A 13,745-nucleotide genomic window follows, 5' to 3' on the forward strand; every position below is an offset into this window, starting at 1 on the left:
ATTGAGCATGAGGTTGAGGGTGATGGTCTCCATAAAAATTCATGATTTTCCTGCTGAGTTCTCAGACTTGATGCAATTCTCAGATTCAGAATCCCTGACTAAGTCATGTCCCTAGCAGGTAGGTCCTTGTAAACCATGGCACATGAGCACTGTGTCTGTTGCTCCCGTCTCTCTGCAAAGGGGTCTACCACCATTTACTCAAGGGACAGTTCAGTGTGGAAAGGAGAATAAACAGAAATGTTGAGGATTATTGGACATTTGGGTTTGGGTTGACACTATTCCCAAATACCCACAGGCTCACCATGTTCTATTACAATGGGGGCTGAGATAGGACAAGTAATCAATGAAGTTGGGATGAAGCCCAGCTTACAATGGAACACTGGGTGCCCAGACTTATGTGGTGGTTCTCAGCCCATTCCCCAAGAGCATAATTGACTTTGATATCCTCGGCAGTGGAGGGATCTCACATTGGATCCCTGGTCTGTGGAGGAGGGATAATCATAGTGTGGAAAGCCAAAGGGAAATCTCTGAAAATGGCCCAGCCCAGCCACATCAGATATGAAATAGTGTCCTAAGGTGTGGGTGTTGTGAAACTCAGCAGCACCATTAGGGACGTAAAAGTTGCAGGGATGTCAGCAAGCCACGATGGTGGAATAGGGAGTGCTAGTTTTGTTCTCTAGGGCAGTTAGTAAATAACCAGAAACTGTCTGAAACCACTGTTTGAGGGCTCCAGAGACCAGAAGGACACAGTACACCACCCAGGAAAGAGCAGAAGGAAGAAACTGATAAACTGTGGTGAAGACCTGAGTAGATCTCTCCACACTGTGGAGCCCGGTGCTCATCCCCCACAGGTTTGCCAGGCTGCTTTGGGAATCACTCCCTGGTTGAAACGTAAAGCCCTCTTTTCCTAAAAATGATTGTCAGGTGTCAGTGGGGTGGGTAGCATGGCTGGGCCCCAGTTGTGGCTTTGTTTAGCTAATTCAGATAGCCTGGTTCCAGCACTATGGACATCTGCAGGTTTAGCCTGCCCAGGACAGAAACAACCAGCAGCCTGTGTTTCAACCCCATACCTGAAAGAGGAGGAAGCAGGAATGAATTTAGAGACACAGTCCCTTTGAAGCAGCAGGGAACAGTTTGCTGAAGGGTAGCGCTTCCCCAAGAAAAGGGAGAGGCCTGTCAGAACAGTTTGTAGTTTCTGATTAGTGAATTCAGAGGGCAGATCTGGTATCTCAACAACAGTTCCCTAAAGGAGCTGGCAGACTCTGTCTCAGCCACACTTCAGCAGGGGCAGAGTCATTTGAGAACAAAAAGCAAAGGACCGATTTAGGACCACAGGGAACACCTGACTGAACCACCATCTGCGGGGAAGGCCAAGAGAGCACAGATTCTGGGAACCGTCAAAAAGATGGGGTCCTCCCTGGTCTCCTCACCATGGCACTTTGGAACTGATCTGCACCCCCTTAGTGGTTCCCTGGGCCTGTTTGACAGGGAAGAACTGATTTGGGCAGGTCCACTCTGTGGGAATCCTCTTCCCAGAATCAGCTGTCCAGGGAGAAGCAGCTGGACATAATGAAAGGAGTGTTAAAATACATAGCGAAGGGCGGACCACGGAGACTCAACAGGCAGAGTTCTCAACTACCATGTCGGAGACCTGGGTTCGATTCCTGGTGTCTCCCATGCAAATAAAATACATAAAGAACAGATCAACATTCCCGGAAGAAGACAAGGGAAAGAAGCTCTCTCCTGGGGGGTGAAACAATGCACAAATAGTGCAAGCTCAAAAATTGCACAATATATCCAGGGCCAGAAACAGTTGAAAAAGAAAAAAATAACCTGATTAATTAAATATAAGCTACCCTAAAGGTGTAGAATACATTGCACCTACTGTCAAGGAAGAGCTCTATCTAGCACAAATGAAATCTAAAAGAAAACCCTAAGGCGAGAGAGAGAGAAACTGACTTTTAGAGTAAACCTACCAAGAAAACCAGGTACCTAGACAGCAGCAAAAAATTGCAAGCCATCCTAAGGTACAGGAAGACGTGGCCCAGTCAAAGGAACAAATTCAAAGTTTAGACGATTTGCAGGATTGAAAACAACTGATGATGTTTGAACAAATGTAAATCTATTCAAGAAGATGAAGGAACATATGGCAAAAGAGATAAAGGATATTAAGAAGATACTGCGTGAACATAAGATGAACGTGAGAAACATGAAAAAAATAAAACAGAGCTATTGGAATGAAAGGTACAATAGAAAAGATTAACAATACACTAGAGGCATACAACAGCATATTTGAAGAGGCAGAAGAAAGGGTCTGTGAACTAGAGCATAGGACATCTGAAATCTTACAGAAAAAAAAGAAAAGATAGAAGAATGGAAAAAATTGAGCAGGGTCTCAGGCAATCGAATGAGAGCATGAAGTTATGTGTATTATTTGATGAAATAAACATTAATTTAAAAAACAAACAAGCATATGCTTCATGGGTGTTCCCAAAGAAAAAGAGAAAGGAAAAAGGGTAGAAAGAATATTTGAGGAAATAATGGTCAAAATTTCCTAACTGATATGAAAGATATTAATCTACATGTCCAACAAGTACAATGTATACCAACAGAATAAATCCTAAAACACTCAATCCACGAGATATACTATTCAAATGCAAAGAGGGAATTCTGAGCACAGCAAGAGAAACAATTTATTGGATACAAATGAAGTTCAATAAGACTAGTTCTGATTTCTCATCAGGAACCACGGAGGTGAGAAGGCAGAGGTATAAGATTTTTAAAGCACTGAAAGACAAAAAATGCCAGAAAAGAACTCCTTAACCAGGAAAAGTGCTCATCTAAAATGAGGGAGAGTTCAGAGCCTGGCCCTGGCACCATGAGATCAACAATGTCATCCTGATCAAAGGGGGAAAAGAAATGTAACGAGGTTTCAGTGGCTGAGAGAGTTCAAAGACAGTCAAGAGGCTACTCTGGAGGTTGCTTTAAAATAAGCTTCAGTTAGACATTGCTACCTATCATAGCTTGTCAAACCCCAACCAAAACCATTCCTGTCAATCCTAAAAAAACATGAGGGCAATATTTAACATTCTACAAAGGTTCCATGCACTAGGATGACCTTCCAGAAACCTATAACCTCCAGATGGGTCCCTGGACCATATAAGTCCTGAAATGCAGAGGGGCCAGCCCTTCCAGAACATCAGCTAGTTCCATCCCCCTATACTTTATTATCGACAGCTCCTTCCAAGGTAAAAGAGTTAGAATGGGTAAAGCCCAAATTCCCCTAAAGAGTAGGAGAAAGATCAAAGGTGATGGTAGATGTTATTTAAAGAGAAGGAGGAGTATAACAGAGAAGATAGGATTTAACAAATGAGTATGACTGCTGAATCATTATATTGATATTTCTGTTTATCTCCAGTGTCTTAGAGCACCTGGAAGAAAAAAGAAAAATTATGGAACTGCAACCCACAGAGACCTTTAAAATCTCTTCTATAACTACTTGTTCTAACCTACTTGGAAACTTTTGCTTTTTTGTATATATGTTATATTTCACAGTGCAAAAAATTGTTGAAAAAAGCTTCTTCATGAAAGAAAATAGACAACTTACTCAACAGGAGAACATAATTGGGAACCAAGTATCTGATAAGAGTTTAATACCCACAATACATAAAATAATCCTACTCTTCAACAACAATGAAACAAATCACCCCAGTATAAAATGAACATGACTCGAATATAGATCACTCCAAGGAAGATACAAATGACCAGAAAGCACATGAAAAGATGCTCCCTCTACCTCATTAGCCATTAGGGAAATGCAAATGAAAAGCGCAATGAGATACCTCTTCACACCCACTAACATGGCTATTAGTTCAGAAATGGAAAATAGCAAGTGTTGGAGAGGATGTAGAGGAAATAGGATATTTGTTCATTGTTGGTGGGAATGTATAATGGTGAAGCCACTATGGAAAAATGTTTGGCAGTTCCTCAGAAAGTTAAGTATAGATTTACCATATGAGGTATTTTAGTTTCCTTTGCTGTATAAGCAAATGCCATGTATAGGATCTGCTTAAATAATGGGAATTTATTAGTTCATGGTTTTGAGGCTAAGAGAAAATCCGAATGAAGGTGTCAACAACAGACAAGTAGATAAACATATGGTATATACGTAGAATGGAATATTATCGAAGAGTAAAAAGGAATGAATTCTGATATATGTGACCATATGAATGAGCCTTGGAGACATCGTGAGTGAAATAAGCCAGACAGAAAAGGACAAGAAGTACATGATTTCACTGATAGGAAATAAGTAGAACAAGTAATTTCAGAGAGTAAGGATCTGAAACGCAGTCTACCGGCGACCACAGCGGGTAGGGAATGGGGTGTTAATGCATAATTAGTACCCACTTTTAGTTTTAGGTGATGGGAAATTATAGTTTTGGATGGTGGTGATTACATTGAGAATGTCCATTCAGTTGACACTAAGTTCATATTTTAATGAGGTTTCATGGGAAATTTTAGGTTGTATATAAATTACTAGAAGAAAAATTAAAAATACCATAGGACTGCATAGCAAACAGTGACTCCTAATGTAAACTATGGAGTGTATTTAACACTATAATAATATTGTTTCTCAACTGTAACAAAGTAAGTACACTGTTGTAAAGTGTTATTAATGGAGGAATATAGGCAAACCCTGTATTTTTGCATGATTTCTCTGCAAACCTAAAATTTTCTATGAAAATTATTTAAAAACTAAGCAAACAAAGAAAACAAAACTAACAGATGCAAACTACATCTCTCACAGTCTTTGCAGATTGGCTCTGTGTTGGCTGGTGCTTTCATTCAGGGCCCTCTTGGCAACGGACGTGAAGAACAGTCCCAGACACAAAATTTGTTTCTTTCCAGTCTTTTCTGAGCATATGTTTTTGTCCTGGGTGTGAGCTCATGGCCTTAGGAATTCCCCCATTTATAGGGTTCCCAATGCTCCATCTTCTCCCTAGAAATAACCTATCAGCCGAGGAAGCTCTATTATGTCTCCTATATCTAGTAATCCTTTGCCCCAGTCTACTGTGACTTGAGTGCTTCTCACCCTGAATGAGCTATCTGACTGTCCTTAGCAGGAACTTGATCAATGTGGGGAGAATAGTTTGTGGGTGGCAGGGACAGATGGCACTAGTGTCACAGTTGAGGGGAAAGGGGGTGGTGGAGACGAAGGGGAGAAGGGTGCCTGAAGGGTGAGAGACTGAGAGAAGGGCTGGAAAAGCAGGAGAGGAGGAAAGAATTAGAGGGAACAAATTCTAAAGCAGTGGAATTGTCAGATTTAACGATATCTATTTAAACAATTTATTTACAGGGTCTAATAGAGAATTCTTTGTAATTGGTGATTAAAACATTCTGTGAGGCTGTCTAAAAGCTAATTGCTTCCTTATGTTAATCAGGTTAATCAAAATAATGCCAACTGTCCCAATAAAATATGCACATCATTTAGGTGTTACTAATTCATTAGCACAGGCAGTGAATGAGCACTGAGCAAGGCATTTTGACTGCATGGAAACTGACTTTGAGGTGATTACAATGTGTCCACTCTCCTGGTTGAAATACAGTAACCACTTGTGTTTTTCTTGTGCTTCTTTGTATTGAAGAAACCTCCTGAGGCCACAGACAAACTCAAATTATGAAATGAAGATAACTTTAATATACAGCAACCTAGGAGTAAAAAATACATTCTTTGGGAAAGTCTCTGAAATTTGTTTTATAACTAATACTTGCAGTGTGCTTTGAAATTTATTGCTTTTCTTTCATATATGTCATTTTCCAGAAAAAAGAAAAAAATATTTTCTCTAGCCTACAGTGTTTTGGAGCAGCTAGAAGGAAAAATTTGAAATAAGTGAATAGTAACCTATAATGAACTCTGAAATCGGGTCTGTAACTACTTGTTGAAGTGTACTTTGCTTTTCCTTACTTTTCTTTGGATATATGTTATATTTAACAATAAGAAAGTTTAAAAAATACATTGTTTGGGAAAGTAAAACTGGAGCTTTGTGAGTCTTACTGCAGTGAGGTATAGAGGCCAAAATCACTTATTTTTAAAATTTTTTATGCGAAAAGTTATGCCTTTACAGACAATCTCAATATAATTTCTTTTACAGAAGAGATTCTTGAGTGCTCAGGCATTGTCAAGATCGTGTTGCCTTTTGTAGTTAACAAAAAGGAACCTGGTCTCTATGGGAATCTCCATCTGGTTCCTCAGGGACAACTTCTCCAGGTTTAAAAGAGAGAACCCGGGCTCCTCACCTCCCCTCGTAGGGCGAGTTCCGTCTCTGGCATCTAATTCGCTGGGGTCAGTTTTGTTAGGACAATCCCTGGGGAGAGGTGAGGGTGGGAGGCAGGGAATGAGGCTCAGGGGCGGGATTCCGGGAAGGAGAGAGGAGGAAAGGACTCCGGGAGACAGAGTGCTCGGTGCAGGGGGAGAGGGTCAGGGCCGGTCCAGGTCCCGGGTCTCGCCCCGAGGTTGGTGTGTGGGGTGGGGAGGCCGAGCGCTGGGGATCCCCCATCTCCCCGAGTTTCACTTTCCCTCTCACAACCTGTGTCAGGTCCTCCTGCCCGGACACTCGTGACGCGGCCCCAGGGCTCACTCCCATTGCGGCTCCGGCTCCTGGAGAAGCCAATCAGTGTCCCCGCGGCTCCCGGTTATAAAGTCCCCGCTGACCCGCCCGGACTCAGATTCTCCCCAGACCCGGGGACCTCGGCCATGGCGCCGCGAGCCCTCCTCCTGCTGCTCTCGGGGGTCCTGGCCCTGACCCAGACCCGGGCGGGTGAGTGCGGGGTCGGGGGGGAAATGCCCCCGGGGAGGGGGAGCGAGGGGCCCGCCCGGCGGGGGCGCAGGAGCCCGGGAAGCCGCGGGGGGAGGGTCGGGCCGGTCTCACCCCCTCCCCGCCCCCAGGCCCCCACTCCATGAGGTATTTCCTCACCGCCGTGTCCCGGCCCGACCGCGGGGATTCCCGCTACATCACCGTCGGCTACGTGGACGACACGCAGTTCGTGCGGTTCGACAGCGACGCGGCGAGTCCAAGGATGGAGCCGCGGGCGCCGTGGGTGGAGCAGGAGGGGCCGGAGTATTGGGAGCGGGAGACGCAGATCTCCAAGTACAACGCACAGACTTCCCGAGTGAACCTGCGGACCCTGCGCGGCTACTACAACCAGAGCGAGGCCGGTGAGCGGCGCGGGGCCCGGGGCGCAGGTCACGAACCCGGGAACCCCGCGGACGGGCCGGGTCGCCCCGAGTCTGTGTCTAAGGTTCACCCCGAGGCCGCGGGACCCACCGACCCCCAAAGAGGAAGAACCGGAGGGACTTTTACTGGGTTTAGTTTCATTTTAGACCCAACGGGCTCCGAAAAATCACCGCCTGGGACCGGGATCGGGGCGGGTAGAGTGGGCGGGGCTGACCGTGGGGGCGGGGCCAGGGTCTCACACCTACCAGTGGATGTATGGCTGCGACCTGGGGCCCGACGGGCGCCTTCTCCGCGGACACTATCAGTACGCCTATGACGGCCACGATTACATCGCCCTGAACGAGGACCTGCGCTCCTGGACGGCGGCGGACACGGCGGCTCAGATCACCCGGCGCAAGTGGGAGGCGGCGGGGAATGCGGAACACGACAGGGCCTACCTGGAGGGCAGGTGCGTGGAGTGGCTCCGGAGATACCTGGAGAACGGGAAGGAGACGCTGCAGCGCACAGGTACCAGGGGCCGCGGGGCTCCTCCCAGGTCTCCCTCGGGCTGGGACTGCGACCACCGCTGGCGTCCCACAGGGGAAGAGGTAGGATTGATGCCAGAATCCTCTCCTGCCTTGGAACACTCTCCTTCCAGAGGGGAGGGAGTCAGCCCAGATTTCCAGACCCTGAACCAGAGAGGGATTTGCCCAGCGGGCCAGACCTCTGTCAGGAACAATGAAGGGATCCAGCCTTTTGGGGATGGAGGGAGAGGATCCCGGAAGTAAATGGTCAGCAGTTCCCTTTGTCCCTGGCAGCCTGGGGAACCACCTGGAACTTTCTCTGGTCCTGTTCTCTGCCCCACACCATTGTCTTTGGAGGTCTGGTTCTAGCTTTGCTGGGTCACTCGCCCTCTATTCAGGTCGGGTCTTTTTTTTTTTTTTTTTAATATTTTTACTTAAAAACAACATACAAACATTCTTTTTTTCTGTTTTAAAAAAACTTTTATTTATAATGGCATATATTAAAGATATTTTAAAATGCCAATGCCAATTTACCTTCTACAAATTTATACCAATAGGTGGACGCAATTATATATGGGCAATGATATTTATTTTAGCCTTTACAAATGACAGTTAAAAACTGAAAAATATATAAATAACTATCAATAGAGTGCTGGTTAAATAAATTCTGACATCCATCTAAAGGAACACTGTAATTATGAATTGGAGTAACATGACTATATTCAGTAGCAGGAGAACCAAAATATTTCTTAACTAAAATAATACAGATGTAGAATAGCATTACTGTATAATTCTATTTACATTAAATTATTTAAATTCATGCATGTACATTCAAAGAGAGATATTTAAGGGAAGGGTTAATAATGCCTTTCTCTTTTTGGTGGGATGTTGGAATTTTAAAATTTTATCTAAATTTTTTTTAATTGACACACCAAAACAATATACAAACAATCCATACAAACACGAACATTCTTACCATACAAACATTCCATGCATGGTGACAGTCAGTGGCTCACAATATCATCACATAGTTGTGTATTTATCATCAGGCCAGGTCTTGAAGTCTGATCTCCCCTCAGACACCTGCTGGGATGTCTCACCTTGATCCTAGAATTTCTAAGGAGTAGGAGACGATGCCAGATCCTTGAGTCCAGGTTGATGTCTGGGGTTTTCACTGCCTCCCCCACCATGACTGTCCTGTCCTTTTTCCTGATGGACACATGAATGTTGCTTGAATGGCCCATGAGAGGTGATGGACAGTTCCTGAAGGTTCTCACTTTCCCACACAGACCCCCCAAAGACACACATGACCCACCACCCCATCTCTGACCGTGAGGTCACGCTGAAGTGCTGGGCCCTGGGCTTCTACCCGGCGGAGATCACACTGACCTGGCAGCGGGAGGGGGAGGACCAGACCCAGGACACGGAGTTTGTGGAGACCAGGCCTGCGGGGGATGGAACCTTCCAGAAGTGGGCGGCTGTGGTGGTTCTCCCTGGAGAGGAGCAGAGATACACGTGCCATGTGCAGCATGAGGGACTGTCTGAGCCCCTCACCCTGAGATGGGGTAAGGAGGGGATAAGTGTGGGGCGTCTTCTCAGGAAAAGCAGGGGCCCTTCTGAGCTCCTCCAGCAGGGTCAGGGCCCCTGACCCTCCCTTCCCTTCTCAGAGCCACCTTCAGAGTTCACCACCCCCTTGGTGGTAATTGTGGCTGGCCTGGTTCTCCTTGGAGTTACAGTGGCTGTGGTGGTTGGAATTCTGATCTGGAGGAAGAAGAGCTCAGGTAGGAAAGGGGGCAGGGGTCTGAGGGTTCTTGTGGAATTGCTGGGTTTCCAGCCTTGGGTAGCAGTTTTTCCTGTCCCCTTCCCTGGTCCCATGAAGACCCTCCTCACACATGTGCTGATCCAGTCTGGGACCTGCCAGCTGCGCTAATTTGGATAATGTTCCTCCAATGAGGATATTGAGGCACCTGTTCCCAGCAGTCAGAGGGAAGGTCCCTGCTGAGGACAGACGTCCATGAGGACAGATAGTCCTGTCCCCACACATCTCCTTTCCTCATGGTTCCCGATCCTGCCCTGGGTCTGCAGTCACAGTTCTGGAAACTTCCCTGGGATCCAGGACCAGATCTCCAGGACCTCATGTCCTGCCTCTCACTAGTTGTTTTTTCCCTCAGGCGGGAAAGGAGGGAGCTACACTCAGGCTGCTGGTAAGTGGTGGGATGGAGGGGGAGGTGGGATGGAGGGTGCAAGTCTGATCCCTGAGACTTTGGGGGAGTGTAGACGGGAGCCCACGGGGCAGCTCACCCACCCCATAATTCCTCCTTTTCTCACATCTCCCCTGTTCGCTTGACCAGATCCTGTTTTTGTTCCTCCACAGGCAGCGACAGTCCCCAGGGCTCTGATGTGTCTCTCAAGGCTTGTAAAGGTGAAACCCTGGAGGGCCTGAAATGGGAGAGGGGTTGGGGCAGAGAGGACTCGCCTGGGTGATGGGGATTCCTTGGATTTGGACATTTTATACGTGTGGAGGGCTGTTCATAATGTCAACATTTATAGGGACCGTCCTGAATTATTTCTTGATTATCTTCTGTAGTGTGAGACCCTGTCTTCTGTGGGACTGAGTGATACAAGATTTCTTCTCTCCCCGACTCCTCACTTCTCTCTCTGCAGCTGGTGTCGGCACGTGTCTGCATTCCTACACATTTAATGTGAGGATGTGGACAGACTAGCCCACTCTTCCCCACCAATCCACCCCCCTTCCCACTCTATCCCCCATGGACCTGTGCTCCCTTCCCCAGACCCACCTTCCTGATCCAGCAGAGGCGGGGCAGGGACGCGTCCATCCCTGTCTTAACTCTGGTTGCACAAAGTGCACCTTCTTACTACCCTATGAATATAAGAATCTGAATTTCTTTTTGCAAATTCTTTGCCATTAAATGGGGTTGATGGGTTAATTAAAGGAGAGGAACATTCCTAAAATGCGAGAGAAAATAAATGTAGGACCTGAGAACCTTCCAGAATCCGTGTGTTTGCTGTGCTGAGTGTAGCAGGTGGGGACAGGAGACGGCTGTGGGGAGCTGAGGGTGGACGGGGCCTGTGTCCAGTCGGTGCTCAGGACATCATGGGCTGTGACTCGGTCCCTCCTCGGCAGGGCCATCCTCAGTGCCCCTTGTCCTCGTCCCTTCAGTAGGATTTTGTCCCACCAAGACTGTGGTCACAGGGGCTCAGACATCGCCTGGACCTCGTCCCGTCTGCAGGACCGTGGGCCGCGAGGGCTTGGTGTGGCCGGTCAGCCCCTGCTCAGGCCTGGGTCTGGTCACCGTCCTCATCGTGGGTGTCTTTATTTGCCAATTCTTCATTTTCTCAGAGGACTGTTCTCGTGCACGAGTCCTGGGCTCCTCCTCCCGTGGGTGCCACTACCTCTGATGGCAGTGGGACTCTTGAGTCCTGTCATTGTCCCCACGAGGAACAGGGCAGCCTGTGAACACAGGAGTCTGTGGTACTGAGAGACTAATTCTCAGCCTCGTCCAGCTCCTGCCTCCACTCGGGCTGTTCCCTGGATTGCTCTTTCCACGTTTTCCCAAATATTTTTTAAGAAGTCAGATTCTGGCATTAGCAGAGAGGATGGATATGATAGTTTCTAGTCTGGGATAAATTCCTCTTAGGTTTCTGTCTTCTCTGTTCACCCACCCTCTCCCCCTGCCCTTAGCTGTTGTATTCCTACTGCTGGGTCCAGTCTAAGCTCCTGAATTTATAAAGCTGTGTCTAGTACAGATTCCCATCTGGTTGTAATACAGGGTCCACAGCCTAGGATCATTCTAGCCTGAAAAGGGAATGAAGTTGTGTGCTGCGGGGTGGGTGTGAGTGGAGGGTTGAGCACATTCGTGAGAACAGGTAGAGGCGGCATTAATGTCAGCGTGAGTGGATGCTGTGCAGCAGCTGCCTCAGGACAGCATTTGGATTGAGGCTACATTAATAAGGTGTTGTCTCTGGAATGAGGACGTGGTCTGCAGTGATCGTCCCCTTCACAATATTTGTTGAGTACTGGCTATAGCACGTTATTTTTTTATGTGTGAAATATGAATAAATTACAAGTAGGGAAAAATCACTAGCCTTGTGGAAGATCAGTTCTAATGGGAAGAAGCAGGCTGTTCTCTAAGCTTAGGAAATTAGGAAAGTGCCATGGGAAAGGTGAGTCCAGGGTATGAGTGTTTGTGGGGTGGGAGGGAAAGAAGATGACCACACTGAGAAGGAGGTGTTTGAGGAGAGGTGGGAAGGACATGCAGGAATTAGCTCTGAGTGTGTCAGGAGCAAGGTCTTCCCAGGCAGGGCAACAGCCAGTGCAAAGGCCATGGCAGTTGTGCCTGTTGGAAGCCATTATGTATGCCTGAAAGTGAGGATACCCAAAATTTCAGACTAGGTGAAAAGAAAGATAGGCTGCCATCAGCAGAAGTGGGGAAGACTGTGAAAGGTTCATAGTTGCAGAAGGGCGAACACAGGTATTTGGTTTAGGAAATTGTGACTCTGAGACGTCTATCTGAAATGCATTGAGATTGTGTTACTGCAAGCATGGCACTTTCCATAAAAGGGCCTGCTTGATCTGGCGCTACAAAGGAGAAACGTGCCTCTCAGTGTGAAGGTGATTTACTGCAAGTGCACTTTGCAAGGAAGTGGAGGAATCTTCCCTAACCAATTCAATGTGGGCATGTGAGTCAGCATTTTTACAGTCCAGCAGAAGTGGGAATGGTCAAAAAGTAATGTCCACATGACGCATTCTTGTTAAGTCAGCAATGATGGTGGATTTTCCTGAGGAATCATTGTTGTGTCTCCTGCAGTGAGCACTCCTCCTTTTGGAACTGACACCTGTAGAGCAGCAAAGCTTAAGCTTTCAGGGACAGGAAGCAAAAATTTTCCTAGTGGATCACTAAGGGTGATGGTGAGTGGTGCCACTCCCATTTCCACCCCTTGATTCTTGGACCCGTGAATCTTGACCATGGGAGAAACAGTACCATAGAGTGGACGCTGATTCAGTGCATACACAACCTCCTGGAGAACACTGTCCCAGCCAACTTATTGCCATGTAGTTGGCACTGCAATTGGACCTTCAAAAGACCATTCCACTGTTCTATGAACCTAGTTGCCACTGGACGATGGGGAACATGGTAAGACCAGAGAATTCCATGAGCATGTGCCCATCCTTGCCTACATTTTCAGTGAAGTGGTTCCTTAATCAGAAGCAATGCTGTGTGGAATACAATGATGGTGGATAAGGCATTTTGTCAGTCCATGGATGGTAGTTTTTGCAGAAACATTGCATGCAGGGAATGCAGGCTGATCACCTTGGCGAATGGTGCCATATTGGGGTCTGAGTGTGTGTCTCTGTTGCTGGGAGATTAAGCATTCAGCAGTGGCCATAGCCAGGTCAGCTTGATGAGTGGAGGTCCATGCTGGTGATCCCATGGATAACCTCCATCCCTACCACCATGCCCGATTTGTTCATGAGCCCAGTGGGCAATGGCAGAAGTGGCTGAGGAAAGAGGATAACTTACATCCACAGGATGACTCATCTTATCTACTTGATTATTAAAGCCTTTCTCTGCTGAAGTCACCCTCTGGTGAGCATTAACATGGAACACAAATACCGTCAAGTTCTTTCCCTAACCAGAAAGGTCTGTTCATATATCTCTTCCCCAGACCTCTTTGTCATCAATTTCCAAACATGCTCCTTCCAAGTCCCTGACCACCTAGCTAAACCATCAGCAGTAATGAGTCAGTACACAAATGCAATTCTGGGCAATTATCCTTCTAAGCAAAATGAACAATCAGGTGCACTGTTGGAAGTACCACCCAATGGGAAGATTTACCCTCACCACTGTCTTTTCCTTTGTGCCCTTCTTATTTTTTTCCCATCACATAGTTGTATGTGCATCATGATCATTTCTTAGAACATTTGCATCAATTTAGAAAAAGAAATAAAAAGAAAACAGAAAGAAAACCTATGTATACCTTACCC

At 46.7% G+C, this 13,745-nt stretch overlaps 1 protein-coding gene across 5 annotated transcripts; it reads left to right on the top strand.

Annotated features, from left to right (window-relative positions):
• Positions 1–6,690: 6,690 nt before the first annotated feature.
• LOC143684374 (saoe class I histocompatibility antigen, A alpha chain-like) lies at positions 6,691–10,752 on the top strand. Of its 5 annotated transcripts, none has more exons than XM_077161279.1 (8): positions 6,691–6,818; positions 6,947–7,216; positions 7,467–7,742; positions 9,028–9,303; positions 9,406–9,519; positions 9,824–9,942; positions 10,113–10,160; positions 10,326–10,752. In XM_077161279.1, the coding sequence occupies exons 1-8, from the start codon at positions 6,755–6,757 to the stop codon at positions 10,437–10,439; spliced, it is 1,281 nt and encodes a 426-aa protein (XP_077017394.1). In that variant the 5' UTR covers positions 6,691–6,754; the 3' UTR covers positions 10,440–10,752. The 5 variants fall into 5 exon arrangements, with proteins under 5 accessions (XP_077017394.1, XP_077017396.1, XP_077017395.1 ...); XM_077161281.1 differs by having other exon boundaries at positions 9,894–9,942; XM_077161280.1 differs by having other exon boundaries at positions 9,910–9,942.
• Positions 10,753–13,745: the final 2,993 nt, after the last annotated feature.

This window comes from Tamandua tetradactyla, chromosome 5 (assembly GCF_023851605.1).
Source record: "Tamandua tetradactyla isolate mTamTet1 chromosome 5, mTamTet1.pri, whole genome shotgun sequence".
NCBI classification, from domain to species: Eukaryota; Metazoa; Chordata; class Mammalia; order Pilosa; family Myrmecophagidae; genus Tamandua; species Tamandua tetradactyla.

What these genes read in the sequence shown, in the direction of transcription:
- LOC143684374 (XM_077161279.1), top strand. Translation starts at nt 6,755, where the DNA reads ATGGCGCCGCGAGCCCTCCTCCTGCTGCTCTCGGGGGTCCTGGCCCTG. An exon ending in CCTGACCCAGACCCGGGCGG is followed by an intron (nt 6,819 to 6,946) that starts GTGAGTGCGGGG and finishes CCCCGCCCCCAG; the next exon opens with GCCCCCACTCCATGAGGTAT. An exon ending in CTACAACCAGAGCGAGGCCG is followed by an intron (nt 7,217 to 7,466) that starts GTGAGCGGCGCG and finishes GGGCGGGGCCAG; the next exon opens with GGTCTCACACCTACCAGTGG.